The sequence below is a fragment of the Psammomys obesus genome, unplaced genomic scaffold, assembly GCF_907164565.1.
Source record: "Psammomys obesus unplaced genomic scaffold, mPsaObe1.curated_primary_1811, whole genome shotgun sequence".
Taxonomy (NCBI): domain Eukaryota; kingdom Metazoa; phylum Chordata; class Mammalia; order Rodentia; family Muridae; genus Psammomys; species Psammomys obesus.
Genome location: NW_026596463.1, coordinates 6,185,640 through 6,205,554, shown reverse-complemented (window position 1 = coordinate 6,205,554; position 19,915 = coordinate 6,185,640). Strand labels below are relative to the sequence as shown.

The window sequence follows — 19,915 nt, the reverse complement described above, 5'->3', positions numbered from 1 at the left end:
TGAGAGAGAGAGAGAGAGAGAGAGAGGCAGAGAGACACACAGAGAGAAACAGAGAGAGTTTACACACATAGGCAAGCACATACCGTATTGCTTGTAGAGGTGTGTGGACAGTTTTTGGGAGGCCTTTACTTTCACTCTGTAGGTTCTAGGTCTGAACTTGGGTTACCTGCTGAGCCATATCACCAATCCTAACTGCAAACTTAAAAACTTGATTGGTGGCTGGCAATATGACTTAGCGGGTAGAGTGATTCCTACCAACCCTGGCAACCTACGTTTAACCAGGACTTGAAAATGGACTCCCTCAAGTCTTTCTCTGACTTTTACAAATGTTTGCAACACACATCATAAATAAGGTAATAGGGGATTAGAGAGATGGCTCAGCAGGTAAAAGTATGTGTTCCTAAGGACCAAGTTTGGTTCCGAGCACTCTTATCAGTTGGCTCTGGCCTCTGAGGGCACCCACATACATGGCATATATGCACATAGACACAGAAGTAAAAATAAGATCTTTTTAAAAGCAGAGTAATGGAGGGTAGGATTGGGGAGGAAATGGGGGAGTGGGATATAGCTGGTATACAGAGTTAACAGAATGTAACTAATAAAAATAAAATTAAGAAAAAAAATAGTCCAATAAAGTAAGAAAAAAAAAGCAGAGTAATGACTACTGATTCTCAGTTAGCTTTCTTCTTAAAAATTAATAAATATAGTATAACAATCTTTTTGAAAGTTACAAACATGAGTTGTTTCCATAAATAATCTTTAATAAGAAAAAGAGATGTCTTAGAAAGTGGTAACATGAGTGCTACATTCAGAGTCAGTATTCTCATCCCATACAGTTTGAGGACTGCATTGCTACAGAGGCAGTGGTGTGGAGATACTGCCTAATCACTTGGCTAGGATGTTGTCTGTGAGATCTTGGCTATAAGGATATTTTTTTTCTCCTTTGTGTTAGACATTTGTTCAGTGAGACCCAGCTCTTCTTAACAATAGTAGCTAGGGTGCCCATTGCAAGCCTTACTTGAGCCAGTTGTTAGCATGTTTGTTGCAAAATGAAAGCCTGAAGCTTCTAAGCATCAGAAAGTTACAATCTTTATGTTGGTGGTTTGTGGAGAACAGAAGGGAGGAGGCAAGCTTATCCCTACCTGGGTGTTACCTCCTCAAGTACCTGCTGCACCTGACAACATGGACTAAAGGGAGGAGTTTGGATCTCCACCCTGACACTTCAAAAACTGTAGAATAATCGTATCTGACAATTGAATCGGGGTATTTTAAGCTTATTTAAGATAGGCCTTTAAATTTGGAGATGCTGTCTTTTTACCATATGTCAAACTATCAGAAACTTTTTCAAGCTTGTTTCTTTTCAATTTTTTTTTTAAATGGCAGAGTGTACCATCTCATATTCCAGAAGTCCAACAAGAAAATATGACCAATCCTCCAAACGTAGCAGGTATGAAAAGCTACTTCCAGCAAAGTGTCATAGATAATGTGTAGTATAATTTTTAAGTGTAACTTTTTTTTTTTGAGACAGGGTCTTTCTGTGTAGTTCTGGATATTCTGGAGCTTGGTAGGTAGTCCAGGCTGGCCTCGAACTCAAGAGATCCTCCTGCCCTCTGCCTCCCTGATGCTGGTATTGCAGGTATGTTCCACCACACCTGGCTTTCATGTAACTATGGGGGGAAAACACAAAACAGACTTAAAAATAAGCCAATGGCAGTCATAAAATACAAATGTGAAGCTTATCAATTTATTCAAGATTATAAATGTGTCCACAAAATATCCTATCTAGACTTTTGGGGTTTGGAGTTTGAGGATGTACTTTAATTTTTTTATTTAGTCTTGGCATTGTAAGTTATGAGATTTTTTTAGAGATGAAGTAATGATTTTGTACTATTTCTTGGTTTAGCTTTTCATTGCTAACTTTTAACTTTGACAGTGAATCTATTTGCTGATCCACAGCAAGATGGAGAAGATGAACAAGAGTTCATTTTAACTTTGGTGGAAATCCCAACAAATGCCTCAGAAGGATTTATTGATGGCTCCATGCAGCTAATGCCAAGTTCTATGTTGCCAGCACCTATACTGGTCAGATCTGGGAATGCAGTAGAAAGAAGTGACCTGAGGTAAAAAAGGCAAAAAAGAGTTAAACTGTTCTACAAGGAGGAAAGGCACTTCATGAAAGAAGTATTAAACAAGTCAACTATACACTGACTTTTTTTTTTTAACATTCATTTATTTAAAAGTACATGAGTGCTTTATCTGGATGTGTACCTGCAGGTCAGAAGGGGGCACTAGATCACATTATAGATGGTTGTGAGCCACCATGTGGTTGCTGGGAATTGAACTCAGGACCTCTGAAGAACAGCCAGTGCTCTTAACCACTGAGCCATCTCTCCAGCCTCTCACTGACATTTTTTTTTTAACTATAACTATTAATTTATGTTAATAGTACAAATTAGTGCTGCTCATTTTGACATTTCCATATATGAATATGGTGGTTTGCTTTTGTCTGCTCTGTTCTACCCCTTTTAGACGTTGTTTTACTCCCCTGTCATCTGCCCTAAAATCCTTCTGCTTTTGCAGGATTTTTTGTTTCTGGTTTGTCTTTTTTTTTTTTTCTTTCTTTTTTTAATGTCTACATATGAGAAAAAAAATGTTTTGTTTTGTTGGTGTGTGTGGGGGGGGGTGTTATTTGACATAACACACTATTCCAGGTCTGTTCATTTTCTTGCTAGTTGTAAATTTCATTTTTCCTTTTGGTTGAGTAGCAAATGCTTTGTGTGTGTGTATGTGTTTGTATGCATGTATACATACTTCTAACATTTTCTCTATCTACTCATCTTGATGGGTTGATGAGTACTTAATCTGATGCCATAGCTTCTATAATTTGACTTGTTACTGATAGTATCACAATAAACATGGGTGTTTGGGTGTTTTGTTTTGTTTTCATGCTAACTTCATTTCCTTCAGATCTACATATATGTGGACCATAAGCTAGGTCTATCTTCAGATTTTTGAGGAACCTCCACTGTGTTTTCTATAATGGCTGCCTGATTTTTATTCCCACTAGCAGTGTGTTCCTTTTTTTTTTTTCACATCATTGCCAGCATTTGTTTTTTGCTTTTTGCTTTTTTTTTTTTTTTTTTCATAATAGCTATTCAGACTGGATAAGATAGTTTTGATACTGCATTTTTTCATAAGTTTGTTGAACTGTTGTGCTTTTGAGCAATTGCAACCTATTGCAATCAGTTGTCCATTTTTAATTTAGTTTCTAAGTCAGTGTATATTGGTTGTATAAAGGATGGTGTTTGTTTATGACACTTTGATAGATGCATGTATCTGGGTCTGGCTTTGTGACCTGGCTTGAGTTTTTGCTCTAAGTCTTCGTGCCTTAGCCTCCTGAGCATTGGGATTATAGATATGGAATACATACCTACCTTTTAAAAAATTCTGTAACATAGGCTGGCAAAGATAGCACAGCAGGTAAAGCCACTTGTTTGCAAGCCTGATGACCTGAGTTTGATGCCCAGACCCCACATGATGGAGGAAGAGAACTCCTGTGTGTTGTCCTCTGAACTTGCAACACATGCTTTGCATATATACTTTCTTCCCTTCAGCACACAAATGAATTAAAAAAAAAAAAAGGTTCCAGTTTTTCTTTTATTTCAGAAGCCTATAGTTTGGTTTAATTTCATTTGTTCATTGGTACTTTTGTTTCCTGAGCTATTGGAGCTACATGTTTCTCTTGTGTTTCCTTCTTGTATTTTCAAAGTTCCATCTCTTACATTAAGATTTTTGATCTGTTTGGAGTTGGTTTTGGGTAGGATAAGACAAAGGGTTCTAGGTTTTTTTGTTTGTTTGGTTTGGTTTTTGAGGCTTTTTATTTTGTTGTGTTTTTAGATTTGTTATAGATGTATGTGTGAGTGTTTTGCTTACTGTATGTATATGTACCATGAATATGCACCTGATTCCCTTGGAGGCCAAAAGAGGGCATCAGATTCCTCTGGAACTGGAGTTAACCAGGTGGTTGCTTGTGAATTACCATGTGCTGGGAACTGAACCCGGTTCCTCTGCATCAAGTGCTTTTAACTGCCGAGTTACCTTTCCAGCCCGAGATTCTAGTTTTAAATCTCTATGGATGTAAGTTTTCCCAGCACCGCAGGTGGACGAAGCTCTGTATTGTACACTGTATTGTTTTGACACCTGTGCTAAGAAGCAGCTGCAGATAATTTGCATTTCTTTCTTTCTTTATTCTGTTTGGCCTGTATTTTTTTTTTTTTATGGCATTGTCCTGCTGTTTTTGTTACTAGTGTTCATTACATATTTTGAAAATGGATATTTCAGTACTTGGAGCATTGATTCTTTTTCTTAGGATTGCTTTGACTATTGAGGCTCTTGTGCTTCTATATGAATTTTTATATGTTTTTTTCTTAGTTGTGTGGAGAATGAATGGCGCTCTGAAGGGAATTGCATTGGCTTGCAGATTGCTGTCCTGACTAAACACTGTGACTAAACACTGAACACATCTTCTGCTGCCTTCAGCTTCTTCTAAAGTCTTTTACCTGCTGCAGCGGGTTTTCTTTCTTTCTTTCTTTCTTTCTTTCTTTCTTTCTTTCTTTCTTTCTTTCTTTCTTTCTTTCTTTCCTTTCTTTCTTTTAAGGCTGTTGTGAATGGAATTCTTTTCCTGGTTTCATTGTTTAATTCTCAGTGAATTTTTTATTGGTATAATGGAAACATTATTGAAACTCTAACTCCAGCACTTGGGAGGTAGAGGCAGGTGGATCATTGTGAGTTAGATGCCAGCCTTATCTACAGAGTGAGTTCCAGGATAGCCACAGCTACACAGAGAAACCCTGTCTTGAACCTCCTCCCCACAGAAAAAGAAATGTTACTGAATTTCATATATTTATTTTTATATCCTGCTTTGCTGCATTTCTTTACCTGTTCTGAGAATCTTTGGGTGGAATATTTAGGATTTTCTATCTTTAGAATCATACCATCTTCACACAGGGATAATTTGACATCCTTTCCCTTTTCTGTCTCTTTCCTTTCTTTTAATTGTTACAGCTAGAATTTTGAGTATTATGTTAATCAGAGAGTATAAATCTCTGTTTTGTTCTTGCTCTTACATTAAATGCTTTCATTTTTGTTCCATTTGATAGGATTTTATCTGAATTCATCATATATGGCCTTTGTGTTGCAGTATCGTCTTTGTATACATAATTATTAAAGGGTTTTTACCATGAAGGTATATTGAATTTTATCAGAGACTTAATTCTTCATCTATTGATATTATGTAATATTTATTCTTGAGTATATTTACATGCTTTGTTATTGATTTGTATGTATTAAACTATCCTTTTTGAGATGAAATCAACTAGATCATGGTATATGGTCTTTTTAAGATTTTTTTTTTTCAGCTGAGTAAATAGGTTAAGGGTTCCAAGGAGGAATTACAAGGGAGGAATGTTTATTTAATTACATCTGCAAATATTTTATTGAAGATTTCTGCATTGTATTTAGCAAGGATGTTGATCTTTACTTGTGTCCTCAGGTTTTGCAAGGTACTACTGGCTTCGTAGAGTGAATTTGAAAGAACGCTGTTTTGTTTAGTAGATTGATGTTCTGTAAGTTTGGTAAAATATAGTAGTAAATTCCTCTGGTTCTGAGATCTTTCATGAGTGACTTTTTGATACTACTTCAATCTCAGTGTTGATTATTAATCTAATTAGGGCTTTTTTTTCCTCTTCAGTTTTGGCAGGTCATGTGCATCAGACATTTGTGTATTTCTTCTATAGTTTTTAATTTATTGGCATATAGTTTTCAGAATATTCTGTAATGCTTTTAATTTCACTAGTATTATACTATCGCCCTTTTATTATTTGGGGGCAGGTTTTTCTTTTCAGGACAGGCATAGCAAACTGTCAAGGAGTCACCTGCTTTACTTCATTGATCCTACCTTTCACTTTCCATTTGTCATTTTCAGATTCACTTATTGCCTTCTAAAGCCTTGATGGTACACTCTATTTCTTTTGAATGGAAGCTATGTGCATAGAGGCCAGAATACAGCTTTGGATAACAGTCCTTAGACAGCATCTTTGTTTTGAAGAGTCTAGCTAGTCAATAAGCCCCAGAGATTAGCCTTTGCCCATGCCACCAGCCCTGGGAATACATTCATGCCACCGTGCTGGCTTTCTTATGGGAATTCTGAACATTGACCTTATGCTTTTGATACAACTACTTTGCCAGTTGTGCTATTACTCCAGCTTTATTTTTCTATATATAGATATAGAGTCTCTCTATGTAGCCCTGACTGTCCCAGAACTTGCTATGAAGTTCAGGCTGGCCTCAAACTCAACAGAGATCCATCTGCCTCTGCCTCCAGAGTGTTGCTATTAAAGGAATGCATGATTATATCCAGCCAAGAATCAAGTACTCTTAACTGCTGAGCCATCTCTTCACCCCCTTACTCTGTACTGTTTTTCTAGTCAGGTGACTGGCCAATGTCTCGCTGTACCTTCCCTTCCTTATCCCACAGCTCTGCTGGTCATAGGCTAGACCTAGTTACTTATGTGGGTTCTGAAGAGTTGCACTCAGGAGCTATCTCCAAAATTTCTTGTTTCTAGGAATTTTTTATTTTCTGTCAGATTTCTTTAATCAAGTCTTTCTGCGGGTTTATTATTAAATCTCCATATGTAAATCCATTTGATCTAGGATGACTTAATGTATTTCTTTGTAGGGGTTTTGTCTTTTTGGTGGATCTATATTGAGAGTTGGGTATGGAAAGACAGTATTACTGTATTGAGGCCTATCTTGTTTACGTCAGTGTTATTTATATTATAAAAGTGAGTACTATGACATTCACTGACATTGTTGGTGATGGTTGTGGAGATCTTATTTAGTAATTATGTCATAACTTAAGACAATATGTTTTTATATTTGATGAAGATGCCATTTAAATGCATATACTTGAGACAGTTATGGTGGCATATGCCTTTAATCCCAGCACACAGGAAGCAGAGGCCAGGCTGGTCTATATAGAGTTCCAGGACATCCAGAGGTAACATGAAAAATCCTATCTCAAAAACATGAACAAAATAAAAAAATAAAAAATAACAACTAAAAAGTGTATATGATGCACAACTCTGTTTTATTGTTTTTGAACCATGATCTGTTGTACTACATTTCATCATGTGAAACTTGTTTGGTATGTTATTTGAGAATTAAAGCTCTTTGTGTTTCTTAGATTTAATTCAGTGTTGTTGAACTTAAATTGTGAGCCTTTAAGTATGAATGTATCCCAAACTATTATTTTTATTGCTGTGGCCATTATTTGCCAGGTTGTACTTCTGATACTCATTAGGACTTTCATTGGAATAGTTATTAAGTAGCTTCTAACTCACTGGTTTTGCATGCATTTGTTTTCTCTGCAGTGGGAGTTTACAAGCAACTTCAGTTGTTGAAGAGGCCACATGCTTCTCTCCTTCTGGAAATGGTGCTTCTCAAAAGCTTCCTGCTAACTTAGATCTTAAATCTAGGAAGAGATTTCGTTGCAGTCCTGATGAAAGCATTCACTTTCCTCCTGCCAAAAAGTCCTCAATTACTCCCGTAGTTGATCATCAAGAATGTGCTTCTGAGGTAACATTAGATTATTAAGTAACTGCCTTCCCATCTATCTCTTAACCTTTATACATGCATGCACATACGTACATATGGATGGACAGACATATGAAAACCTCTTTCTCACAGTTCTCATCATACATAATCCAGGTCAAGGTACTTTGGCATGGTCATTTTTAACCAGTTCAAAGAGCTAATTGATGAACAGTAATCCGGAAACCTCCAGTGACTGAACATAAAGCTACTAGCTTCATATCTATAAAAATAACTTTATTCACCTGTTTCAGTTGTTGTCTCGGAGGCTTACTGCTTCTGTCTGCTAACCCAGACCTAGTCCTGGAAGCTTCTGGCCTCCATACGATCTAACCTAGGCCTAGAATGTTTTCAGCCTCTGAGACTTACTGTTTAATAAGCTCACCCTTTCTTGTTCTGAGCTAGCTGGTTCAACTCAGCTGTTCTGGCTTAACCTCCTCTTCCAGCTGACTTACTCAATCTGGCTTCTCTCTTGTCCTTTGAATTGCTCTGCTTGGGCTCAAACTATCTCCAGAAATCTGTTTTAATCTTCTGGCTCCTTCTCCTTCTCTGGCTCATTCAGCCTTCATGTGAGCTCTCTCTGCAATCTGTCGGGGTAAAATTGCCTCCCCTTTCTCTCATTTTCTGTGTTGCTCACTTAAGTAGCTTTCCTTTCCTTAGAGAGAGGCAATAAGCCTCTGACACAACAATTGAAACAGGCGAATAAAAGTCACTTTTGCACATATCCATCTGGATCTTCACTCTGCCCCCTATGTAGCAACTATGGTATGCAGATTAACAACTTCAGGGCTCTGAGTGAACTTTCTGGTGTGTTCAGACAAACAAACAAACAAACAGTAATAATTTCTTCATCATGTGTTGGCTTTTCCTTTGTACTATGGAATAAAGCCAGGTCCTCCAAGGCTCAGTATAGTCTGTTCTGCCTCATACATTTGTGCTAGTCTCCATCTCGCTTTCTAGCCATGTTGGCCCTCTTGATTCCTTGAATGCTGTGTAAATTCATTGTGTCCTCAGGCATTTCATTTGCTCCCCTCTGCGTAGAGCATTTCCTTATAAAGCATTACAGACTTCGCTCAGTCGTCACTACCGCGGGGAGTCCAGGCAGACTATAAAGTCCCTGTTCACTGTGTTACAAATTTCATAGTAGCCTCTTGGTTTTGTTATGTTTCTGCTACTGGTCATAATCTGTAACTTCACTGTGAAAGTCAATTTAAAATTGTGTTCATAAAGGAAAAATTGAAGGCCAACAGTTCTTGGTAGCAGACAAAGTATCATTTATCTGATAGGAAAAAAATGGTATTCCAAATTTTTAATGTTTTGTGTTAGTTGATAAAATTACGCATAAGTTAAAGAGCTTATTTCTGTCTCTTTCTCTGTGAAATGCCTTCTATAGTCTTTACTTGTTTTTAAAATGTATTATTGATCTTTTTTATTTTGTGTTTTACTTCTCAAGACAGTTTCCCTGGGTATCCCTGACTGTCCTGGAACATGCTCTTTAGACCAGGCTGGCCTTAAACTACCACACCTGACCCAAATGACATTTTTTTTTAATGGATCTAAAAGACTGAGAAACAAATATTTAGGTTCTTGTGTTTTTTTATTACTGTTATTATTTTTAAGATGGGGTTTCTCTTTGTATCCTTGGCTGTCCTGGACTCTATTTGTAGACAAGGCTGGCCTTGAACTCATAGTGATCAGCCTGACTCTGCCTCCCTGAGTGCTGGCATTATAGGCGGGTGCCACTGTACCCACCTATATTTAGTTTGTTTGTTTTTTTTAACTCTTATCTTTTTTACATAGATTTTTTTTTTTTTAACTTTTCAGCTTTGCTTTTTTAAAATTAAGTTATTGGGCATACGCTAGGCTTCCAATTAGAAGGTAGAAAGCATAACTTAGAACAGAAAAAAAAATCTTTTATTTGTAATTGCTTATATTTTCATTGCTGGGAACTAAACCTAGTGCCTGGTTTGTGCTAGGCAGGTGCTCTACCACTGAGCTGTGTGTGCGTGTGTGCGTGTGTGTGTGTGTGTGTGTGTGTGTGTGTGTGTGCGCGCGCGCGCGTGTGTGTGCATGTGCTTTTTGCTGTGATTATTTGTTTGAGATAGGGTCTCACAGTATATTCCAAACTTGGCTGAAACTTAATGAATCCCCTGCTTTTGTGTCTAGAGCAAGTTCTCGACCTTCCTGATGCTGCAACCCTTTAATACAGTTCCTCATGTTGCGGTGAACTTTAACCATACAATTATTTTAGTTGCTACTTCATAACTATAATTTTGCTGTCATGAATCATGATATAAATATGTGATAGGCAGGCTATCTGAGATGTGACCCCCAAAGTGGTCATAACCAGTGGGTTGAGAACCGCTAGTCTAGAGTATTTAGATTACGGATATGTGTCGCCATTTGTGATCCAGTGGTTAAACTTTGCTTTGCTGTAAACAAGGTTTTAATTGGTACACCATGAGGTGACTTGGGAAGTTAATAGTAACTTTGATATTGCTTGTGGTAACTTTATTTTTTAAGTGGTAACTATGGGGACAGGTAGACCACATTCTTGAGTTAAAACATGAGAAACTGTGTTCAATTTCCAGCCCGCAAGTAAAAATTCTAGGTATGGTGGCATATGCTTAGAACCCTAGTGCTGTGGAGACAGAATCAGAAAGATCCATGGGTCAAGCAGCCTAGGCTTCCTGGTGAGCACCAGCTCAGTGAGTGACCCATCTTCAAACAGGTGATCAGTATTCTGAGATACCAGAGGTAGTCCTTTGACTTCGCCCACACTCACTTATTACAAAATGTAAATACAAATGAAAAGTGTACATTGTTATCAGTATATTAAGAAAATAAGTGTAGGGCTGAAGAGTTGGCTCATAAGTTAAAAGCAAGTGTCGCTCTTGCAGAGGACCTGGGTTCAATTTCTAGTGTTTACATGGTGGTTCACAACTTAGATAAACTGTGTCCCAGTGCATCTGATGCCCTCTTTTGAGCTCCAAGGACATCTGATACTCATGTCATGTGCAGACATACATGCAGACAGGACAATAAGCTCTAAGAAGAGGAAAGGAACATCTGCTGGGTTTATTTGTGATTTTATTTTATAGGCTTTGTTTTAACTTTAACAACAAAATATTATATATGCGAAGTCCGTACATTGTCCTGTTTTATCCTCCCTCCCCCCGTCTATTTTTTCTTCCTTTTGAAACAAGAAGGATCTGGTGCTTATGTAGCCTAGGTTGGGCTCAAAACTCAGGATTATGCTGCCTCTGTCTTCCAGGATGGGATTATAGATAAATGCTACCACAGCCAGTTTTCTCCTATATTGTTTTCAACCCAAAGTAGCATACTATATATATTCTGTTTGCTTGATTGCAAAACCTGTAGTCATTAATTTTTTTCTTAATTATTTTTCAAAGGAATAAATAGTTCTATAAATAAATGTGATTTTTCTCCTCTTAAATTATATTAGACTTTGTAAAGTAATGAGGTAGACTTTTTCTCATGTTGGATATCTTTGCATTTTTGAAGCCATGATGCATTTGTTAATTGGTTCTTTGTAAAGGTGTTTGAGTTGAGGGATCAGGGATCTATTTCAGTGGTAGGTAGCTTCTCTCAGACCATGACTTGGATACTCAGTACCATAAATATAAATTTTTCATTTCACATCTTGAGATTTGGTAGTTGGTAAAGACATTTGGCAGCTTTCACCTTTCCTCTCTGCTCTAGAACAGACTAAATATCAGCAATGTCTTTTTTCACAAATGTTTTCACTTGTGGTATAATTCTGCCCCTGGCTCTAGAGCTTTCTTGGAAATGCACTTTTTCTCTAAGGCATTGGGGAGGGATGGAATTTTACTTTTACTTAATAAATGAATTTCTAAAACTTGTAATTTTTCTTGACACAGGTATGTTCAAAGGAATTAAATGTTTTTGAGAAAACAGGTGAGTGAGGTAAATTTAAATAAGACTATATTTTGCTAAGTATCCTTGGGTATTTCTGATAAATTTTGACCATGAGGTAAAGCCTTCCACATTTTTATCTAATATCTCAGACCACTGAACCCTCTCTTTTGTAACTTACTCTTTAATATGACACCAGCAATAATTTTAAAAGCGTTCTTAAGACCCATTATTATGGGTAAAACAGATATCTGATAAACCTTAGATTTTCAAAAGAATAATATCATTTTAAAAGTCCTTATCTATGCTTGTATTTTGAAGTATTTTTCTTACGTTTCACTGTGAATATTTCAGACTTGCAGTAAGGCTTTTGATACATTTTAAATTGAGTTTTATATAGGATAAGAGATAGCTAACAAGCTTCATTCATTCTGCATGACAATAACTAGTTTTCTCAGCACTGTTTGAAAAGATAGGCTATCTTTGCTCCAGTATTCTAGTGCCTTGTTGAAAAATCAGATGGCTGCAACTGTACATTTATTTCTATTCCTTTATTCTACTGCACTGCATGGCTGTTTTTGTACTAATACATGCTATTTCTATTACTGCAGTTCAATGTTAGAATTTTATCAGTATCTTTCGGAGACGAATGATCTGGACTATTGTTAGTGCTTTCCACTGTGGTTTTACTTTGATTCACTTTTTGATTTTCAACATTTTTATTTGTTATGTCTCCTCTGTTTGTCCTTGCACTCCCCAAACCTCTGCTCTCATCCCCCCAAATCTCAGTTTCCATGCTTACTTTCACATCAGTGTTGCTGAGTCTTCTCTGGGTCCTGAATTGAATTCTTCATTTATTTGCTTGCTTGTGTTTTTGGAACCGTTGATCATTTTTACTACTAGCCTTGAGCTCTTCATCATGCATTTTCCCAGTTCAGGAGAAATCATGTTGACTTGCCTTGTAATGTTTCTTGTGTTTCTGCGTTGCAGTTTTGTAGTTTGTATGTTGCTGGGGCAGATCTTATCTTGTCTTTTCTGTTCTGTTCTGTTCTCTTTTTAGTAGACCAGGCTTTGTAGACCAGACTGGCCTCAAATTCACAGAAATCAACCTGCCTCTGCCTTCTCCAAGTGGTGGGATTACAGGTATCAGCCACTGCGCCCGGCTCAGATAATTGTTTTTTTAAGACAGGGTTTCATTGTTTATTCCCGGCTGTTCCTGAACTTGTGGCAAACTTTCTGCCTTTGTCTCCTACCTGCTGGGATTCTGGGCATGTATCACCACACCCATGGGCTACAGTAGGTAGCCCCTGCTGGTCTGGAACTCACTGTGTATACCAGGCTAGCTGGCTGGCCTCAAAAGATCTTCCTGCCCTCTGCCTTCTAAGTGCTGGGATTAAAGGTGTGCTCCTTGGTTTCTTGTTTTTGCTTCTTAGCCTTTCTTTTACTGCATGCTTTTCAGCTGTTTCTGGTTTCTTCTGCTTGCTGATGCCCTTGGTCTTTTTCTCTCTTATGTAGAGTCTGTAGTTTGTTTCCTGACTTGTCAATCCTGGTGTCACATGGAGGCTCTGTTGATCCACTATCTTTGTAACCTCCCTTTCCAAGTCATTTTCTTGATATGTCATCTGAGATAGTGTCTACTATATATGGCAGGTTGGCCTAGAACTCTTTGTAGCCTCAGGTTGACCTCGAACTCGTGCAGCAGCTTTTTTGTTTTAGCCTTTTGAATGCTGGCATTACAGGTTCATCTCACTGTTTTTTCTTTAACTGATAATTCCTAGTAGTCTACTCCATTGATCATAACATAGATTGACCTTGGTGAGCTGTTTTTGTTATAGAATACCATGGGTTTTTCCTTCAGATACTCCAGTTTAATTGACTCTTTTTTTAATATTTTCATGTGTGCACTCTCTCCTGTTTTTTTTTTTTTTTCTCTCTCTCTCTCTTAGAAGAGGAGTCTTGCATAGGACAAGGCATTTTCCCTACCTCAGAGAACACACATACAACCTCAAAACCTCAGAAGGAACACAAAGAATCAACTTCGCAGAATACAGGATCATCTGGATCTCTTGATGAAATAAAAGATGCATGTATAGAAAAGACCATGACTCAGTTGCCTCAGGATGAGATGGTGTCTGATAAAGAAGAGAAAACTGATCCTGCTTCCAGTTCTGAAAAAAGAGATAGCATGACATCATCTTCAAAACCCCCTCTGACCAGGTATTGTGAGAAACTTTTTAGTTAGCTGGGCACTTTGGCACACTCCTGTAATCCCAGCATTTGGGAAGACAGGCAGGCAGATCTCTCTGAGTTTGAGGCCAACCTGGTCTACAAAGCAAGTCCAGGACAGTCAAGGTTGTTACATAGAGAAACCCTGTCTCGACAAACAAAACAAAAGCATCCCTCTGACCCCGGGTAAGTAGAAACTATATGCATTAGGCATAATAGAACACGAAACCCAGGGCCCAATCATTTTATAGATGTGGCTCCATCAGTTATGCAAAGAAAGGCAGACACTTTAGCACAGACCTACAGAAGTAGTCCAGATACCTATTGTCTGTCACTGGAGCTTAGCCTCACTGAAACTAACAGTCAGACAGCAAGTCCTTGAAACATAGTGCACTTCTCTTCCTGCCTGTTTATGGTCATGGTTTTGATGAATACATACTGTTTTGCATGAAACCAAAGTGTAGATGAGATGTGACAACATAGAGTTGGGGCCCAGTGACTCTGGAAGTTTGTTTTATTCAATTTCCAAATAGTTTCCTTGTGGCTTTTAGTATGGGATTCTCTGTAGGTCCATACCCACTGCTGCCACATTGTTTTCATACATACACTAGAAAAACAGTCTTTAGGGTAATTACTATTCTCAGCTGCATCAGATAACTTTAACCTGGTTAGTTGATGATAACAGACACTAGGTTTCACTAAAGGGAAAAGATATGTACGTCTTTAAAAGGCTTATTTCAAGCCGGTCATGGTGGCACTTTAATCTCAGCACTAAACAGTTGGATCTCTCTAAGGTTGAGGCCAGTCTGGTCTACGAAGCAAGTTCCAGGACAGCCAGAGCGACACAGAGAAACCCTGTCTCAAAAAACCAAGGAGAGAAAAAAAAAAGAGGCTTACCTTACGTATTATTATTACTATTATTATTATTTTTTTTTAAATACTTTTGAAAGTAAAATTCATTAAATCTTTTCTGATCTTTAGGGTTTGTTGAAATTAGAAAAGGATAAGAGAGCATTATCAGGTTTGGTTTGAAACAAGTTGAGAAGCAGAGGGAGGCAGGGTAGTAAAACGTCCATCAGAGAAGCTCATAGGGAATGCCCTTAAGCTTCCCGGCCACGTGGCTTCTGTTGCAGCACAGAAGTCCTGGCACAGCAACTTTCTAAAACTATCAGTGCATTTGACTCAGGCCTCACCCGTTTTAAATTTTTTTTTTTTTTATTAAAAAGTTTTTATTTATTACAATTTATCCACTTTGGATCCCACCTGTACCCCCTTCTCATCCCCTCCCAATCCTGCCCTCCCTCATCTCCTCCCATGCTCCTTCCCCAGTCCACTGATAGGGGAGGTCCTCCTCCCCTTCCATCTGACCCTAGCCTATCAGGTCTCATCAGGACTGTCTTTCATGGTCTTCCTCTGTGGCCTTGTAAGGCTGTTCCCCCACTCAGGAGGAGGTGAGCGAAGAGCCAGCCACTGACATGTCAGAGACAGTCCCTGTTCCCATTACTAGGGAGTCCACTTGGAGATTGAGCTGCTATGGGTTACATCTGTGCATGGGTTCTAAGTTATCTCCATGCATGGTCCTTGGTTGGAGTATCAGTCTCAGAAAAGACCCCTGTTCTGTTGCACTCCTTGTGGAGCTCCAGTTCCCTCTAGGTCTTTTCTATCTCCCCTTTCTTTTGTAAGATTCCCTGTACTGTGTCCAAAGTTTGGCTATGAATCTCAGCATCTGCTTTAATACCCTGCTGGGTAGAGTCTTTCAGAGGTCCTCTGTGGTTAGTCTCCTGTCTTGTTCCTTGTTTTCACCCTCTTCTGATGTCTATCTCATTTGCCTTTCTGAATGAGGATTGAGCATCTTACCCAGGGTCCTCCTTCTTGCTTAGCTTCTTTAGGTGTACAAATTTTAGTATGATTATCCTAAATTATATGTCTAAAATCCACTTATAAGTGAGTGTATACCATGTGTGTCTTTCTACTTCTGGGATACCTCACTCAGGATGATCTTTTCTAGTTCCCACCATTTGCCTGCTAGTTTCATGATTTCCTTGTTTTTAATTGCTGAGTTGTATTCCATTGTGTAGATGTACCACATTTTTTATATCCATTCCTCAGTTGAGGGATATCTGGGTTGTTTCCAGATTTAGAATTCCATTTTAATAATATCCCCCACCAGCCTTGCCTCTGTCACAGATACACATTCTAGTGTAGTGTCATCGGTACTTAGTAAAATGTACCACTTTAGCATTTAATAGAAATAAAGTTATATTAAAGAAATGTCTTTGTTTTGTTTTGTTTTAGTTTTTTGAGGCACCATCTTCACTATGTATTCCTGCCTGGCCTGGGACTCAGATCCACCTGCCTCTGCCTCCTGAGTGCTGGAATTAAAGGCGTGTTGCCACCATGCCTGATAAAAGAATGTGCCTTGCTGAGTATAATAACACATGCCTCTTACCATAGCATAACAGTACTTATGAGTCAGGGAGATCTTAAATACATATAAACCTGTCTCCTATCAAATCAACAACAAAAACCAGTGGGTCTGTGTCTGTCTGTGATTCTGTCTGTGTGTACCTGTTGATATTTGAATGTTTGAATATCTTTGCATTTTCATTTCTAGACCCGGAAGAAGACCTTTGGGATTTTTGTCTTTAATATGTCCAAAAAATAGTTTGGAATCTGATGAAGTGACTCAAACCCATAGCAAGAAGCGCCTAAAGCCTCAAATACCCGTATCACGACGGAATTTGAAAAAATCTAATCCACTTAATGCAAGCCAGAAAAAAATTCCGGAACCTTCTGATCCACTCCCATCTCCAAGTGTTACTGATACTCAGCCCGATAATACTGGAAACTCACCAGCTCAGGTGTGTAAGAACTTTATTCTAAGCATTTTATTGTGAATGAGATAGTAGCCATCCTCTGAACTAGGGAAGATAGTGCTTCTTTTCAATTGGATGTCAGAAATTATTTTAGTACAACTTCCTTTTACCACAAAAAGTGCAGCTAATTTGAAGCTATTGAACTAGCCAAAAATAGGGCATTTAACTTGCCATTCCTTCAATCCAAAGGCACTCTGACCCATAGAAGCTAAATGAAGTATTGTGTGTAGTTTATTTGTCTTAGGAAAACAGGTCCTGATATGGAAAAATTCAAAAAACATAAAAGTACAATTTGTTTGAATGTCATTTCTATGCATCCCTAGGCTCTCTAATAGTAAGTACCAGGATGAAGAAAGAAAGAAAAAATCTGACATTGATGAATTATTATTATTTGTTGTGCAGTGCTGGGGATTTAACTTGGGGCTTCTTGGAGTGTCCATATATTTAGTAAAATGCCTCATCAGGGAGCTACTTTATCATATCAGCATTAGCATCATGATCAGTTATCTTACAAAGTACTCGTAGCTGTTAGCAGTGTGACAATACCAGGGTAAACACAGCATTGCCAGTGTTAAATATAATGCCTCAAAAATAACTCTGTCATTGTTAAATATGATTGAGGGGTGAAATCGCTATTTCATTGTTTGAATTTGTATTTCCTTAATTACTAGTAACTTGGGTTTTAAAAATATATTTACTAGAATTTTCTAGTTGTATTATGAGTTTATTTATTGCTGTCTTAGACATTTTGATTAGGAATTTTTCTCCAACTTGTTGGGCATGGTAGCTTATACCTATATATAACAAGCACAAGGGAGGCCAACGTAGGAGGATTGCAAGTTCAAGGCCAGCCTTGGCTACGTAGGGACACTCAAAATGAACGTTTTATTAAAACTTTTTATATAAAAATTTTAATAATTAGCTTTGAAGGCTTTATTTTGGTCATGGTTATTGACTTTGTTATATGATGTGAGGCAGAATTCAAGGTTGCTGGGTTTTCCGTCAAAATAAAAATATCAATTTTGAAATTTTTCTTTCAAAATTTACACATTGAAAAGAGTTTATTGTTGAAGTATTCTCTTTTCACAGATTTATGGTTTTGCCAGTTTGGACCATCATATCCAGATCTCTCTCCCTTATATAAATAACATCCTGTTTTCTATCTCCTCTTTGTCAAAACAAACAGAAGGCCAGTGTGTCTTACAGAACTTTGTGAGACAGCAAAGTGCTTTTTCTCTCTCACTTTCCTATTTCTCAACATTTTCATTTTGAGATAATTGTAAATTTCTCATGCAGTTCTAAGATATAATCATCTCCCCCCCCACCCCCAAAGAAATGAAGTTTCATCCAGCTTTCCCCAGTCCTAATATTTTAGAAACTGGTATTCCAATTTCAACATTGCTTCAGTCAGGATACAAAACAGCTCCCAAGATAGTTTGGAGTATCCATATATTTAGACCAATCTGCTTCCTTCTATTTCCACTCCCTTCTTAGCAGTCTGTTCATTAAGTGTGTTGTTTTTCAGAAATGTTACATAAGTTGAATTACACATTTAAGATTAGCATCTCCCTACTGACATAGTTTCCTGAATATTTATTCAGATAGTTTTGCATATTCATAATTTGTTGATATTTTTTCTGGTAGTTTGTTTTATTATTTTTACTTTTATTATTTTGAGGTGACATTTCATTATATAGCTTGAGCTATCTTGTAGAACTCACTGTATAGCCCAGGTTGGCCAGGAAAAGGTGATCTGTTTCTGACTCTAGTAGCTTGTTACTTTTTGTTGCAAAATAGTATTTTGTGGCATGTTTTTTGTTTATAAACATATTTTTATTTTTTAGTGATAAAAGTGCCACAGGCCATTCTGTCTAATGACTATATGGCATTCCCTTATTGGGTTGTAGCACTCAGTAATGGTAATGCCAAGTTTATAGTATAAGCATGTAGGTTGTTCCTACTTATGTGCCATTTCACACATCACAGTAATAGCTGTCTTCTAAATAGGTCATTTTTACCTGTTCATCTGTAGACTTAATAGATGTCAATAGAACAGTATAGCATACTGGGCTAAATAGGGAGTTCTACAAGTGTCTGTTCTGTTAATATATACAATTAGAAATACTTGGTCAAAGGAATGATGAATGATTGTTCTATTGATAGGTGCTGCCTGCTCTGCCTTCATAGGGACCATGCCATTGACCATGTTATCAATAATTGCACTGCCTCTGCAGCCTCTGTCCCTACCCCGGCACACACACACTTTTGATCTTGTTTTGTGAATATCAGCAGGCCTTTAGTTGGAATCCAAGGGTTTATGATTATAGAAGTGTTTTGCCCAGGAACGTCTCTGAAGGTTAGCAAGCAGGGTGACCTGAGGTCAGGCCTGCTTGTTCCCTGGTCAGGGGGTCCCCTCTCAACTGGGAGACCCAGACATTGGTGTTTTGGGGCCCAGGAAAAAGACAAACAGGCTGAGAAAGAAATTAGGGAAATAACACCCTTCAACCCTTCATAATAGCCACTAAAAAAAAAAGAAAGAAAGAAAGAAAGAAAGTATCTTGGTGTTACCCAAGCAAGCGAAAGACTTGTATGAAAAAAAACTTGAAGTCTCTGAAGAAAGAAATTGATGATAATAGGAGAAGGAAAGATGCTCCTGGATCGGTAGGATCAACATAGTGAAAATGGCCATCTTACCAAAAGTAATTATAGACTCGATGCAGTCCCCATCAAAATACCAACACAATTCTTTACAGACCTTGAAAGAACAATTCTCAACTTCATGGGGCGGGGGGAGGTGGACAAAAACAGAATTGCTAGAACAATCCTCTACAATAAAAGATCTTCTGGAGTTATCTCCAACCCTGATCTCAAGCTGTACTATAGAGCAACAGTAATAAAAACTGAATGGTACTGGCATAGAAACAGACTGGTGGATCAATGGAATTGAATTAAGACATGAACTCCGTTGCCTGCTCTTCAATCACCTCCCCTGGGTCAGGCAGCCTTGCTAGGCCACAGAGGAAGAGGATGCAGGCAGGCCTGAAGAGACTTGATAGTCTGGAGTCAGTTGGCAAGGGCTCCCCCTATCTGAGGACTAGGGGACTGATGGATGAACAGGATAGGGGGAAGAGGGAGGGTGCTACAGTTGGGATGTAAAATGAATAAATTAAAAAAAAAAAAATAGAAAAAAAAAAGAAGTGTCCTCTTTTGCCCATTCATTCTCTATAGCCTTTATGAGCAGATAAACTTATTATTATGAGGTTTAA

The 19,915-nt window shown here is 37.9% G+C and overlaps 1 protein-coding gene across 4 annotated transcripts in view; it reads left to right on the top strand.

Moving 5' to 3' along the window:
- Bdp1 (B double prime 1, subunit of RNA polymerase III transcription initiation factor IIIB) overlaps positions 1–19,915 on the top strand; it is a 100,457-nt gene that overhangs the window by 75,922 nt on the left and 4,620 nt on the right. For 3 of the 4 annotated variants that reach the window (XM_055598368.1, XM_055598369.1, XM_055598367.1), the window contains exons 33-38: positions 1,384–1,447; positions 1,934–2,120; positions 7,431–7,635; positions 11,553–11,589; positions 13,494–13,764; positions 16,388–16,634. In XM_055598368.1, the coding sequence (XP_055454343.1) occupies positions 1,384–1,447; positions 1,934–2,120; positions 7,431–7,635; positions 11,553–11,589; positions 13,494–13,764; positions 16,388–16,634 (1,011 nt within the window). Of the gene's footprint in view, positions 1–1,383; positions 1,448–1,933; positions 2,121–7,430; positions 7,636–11,552; positions 11,590–13,493; positions 13,765–16,387; positions 16,635–19,915 lie in introns of those variants that run through there. The other variant, XM_055598370.1, reaches the window with a different exon arrangement.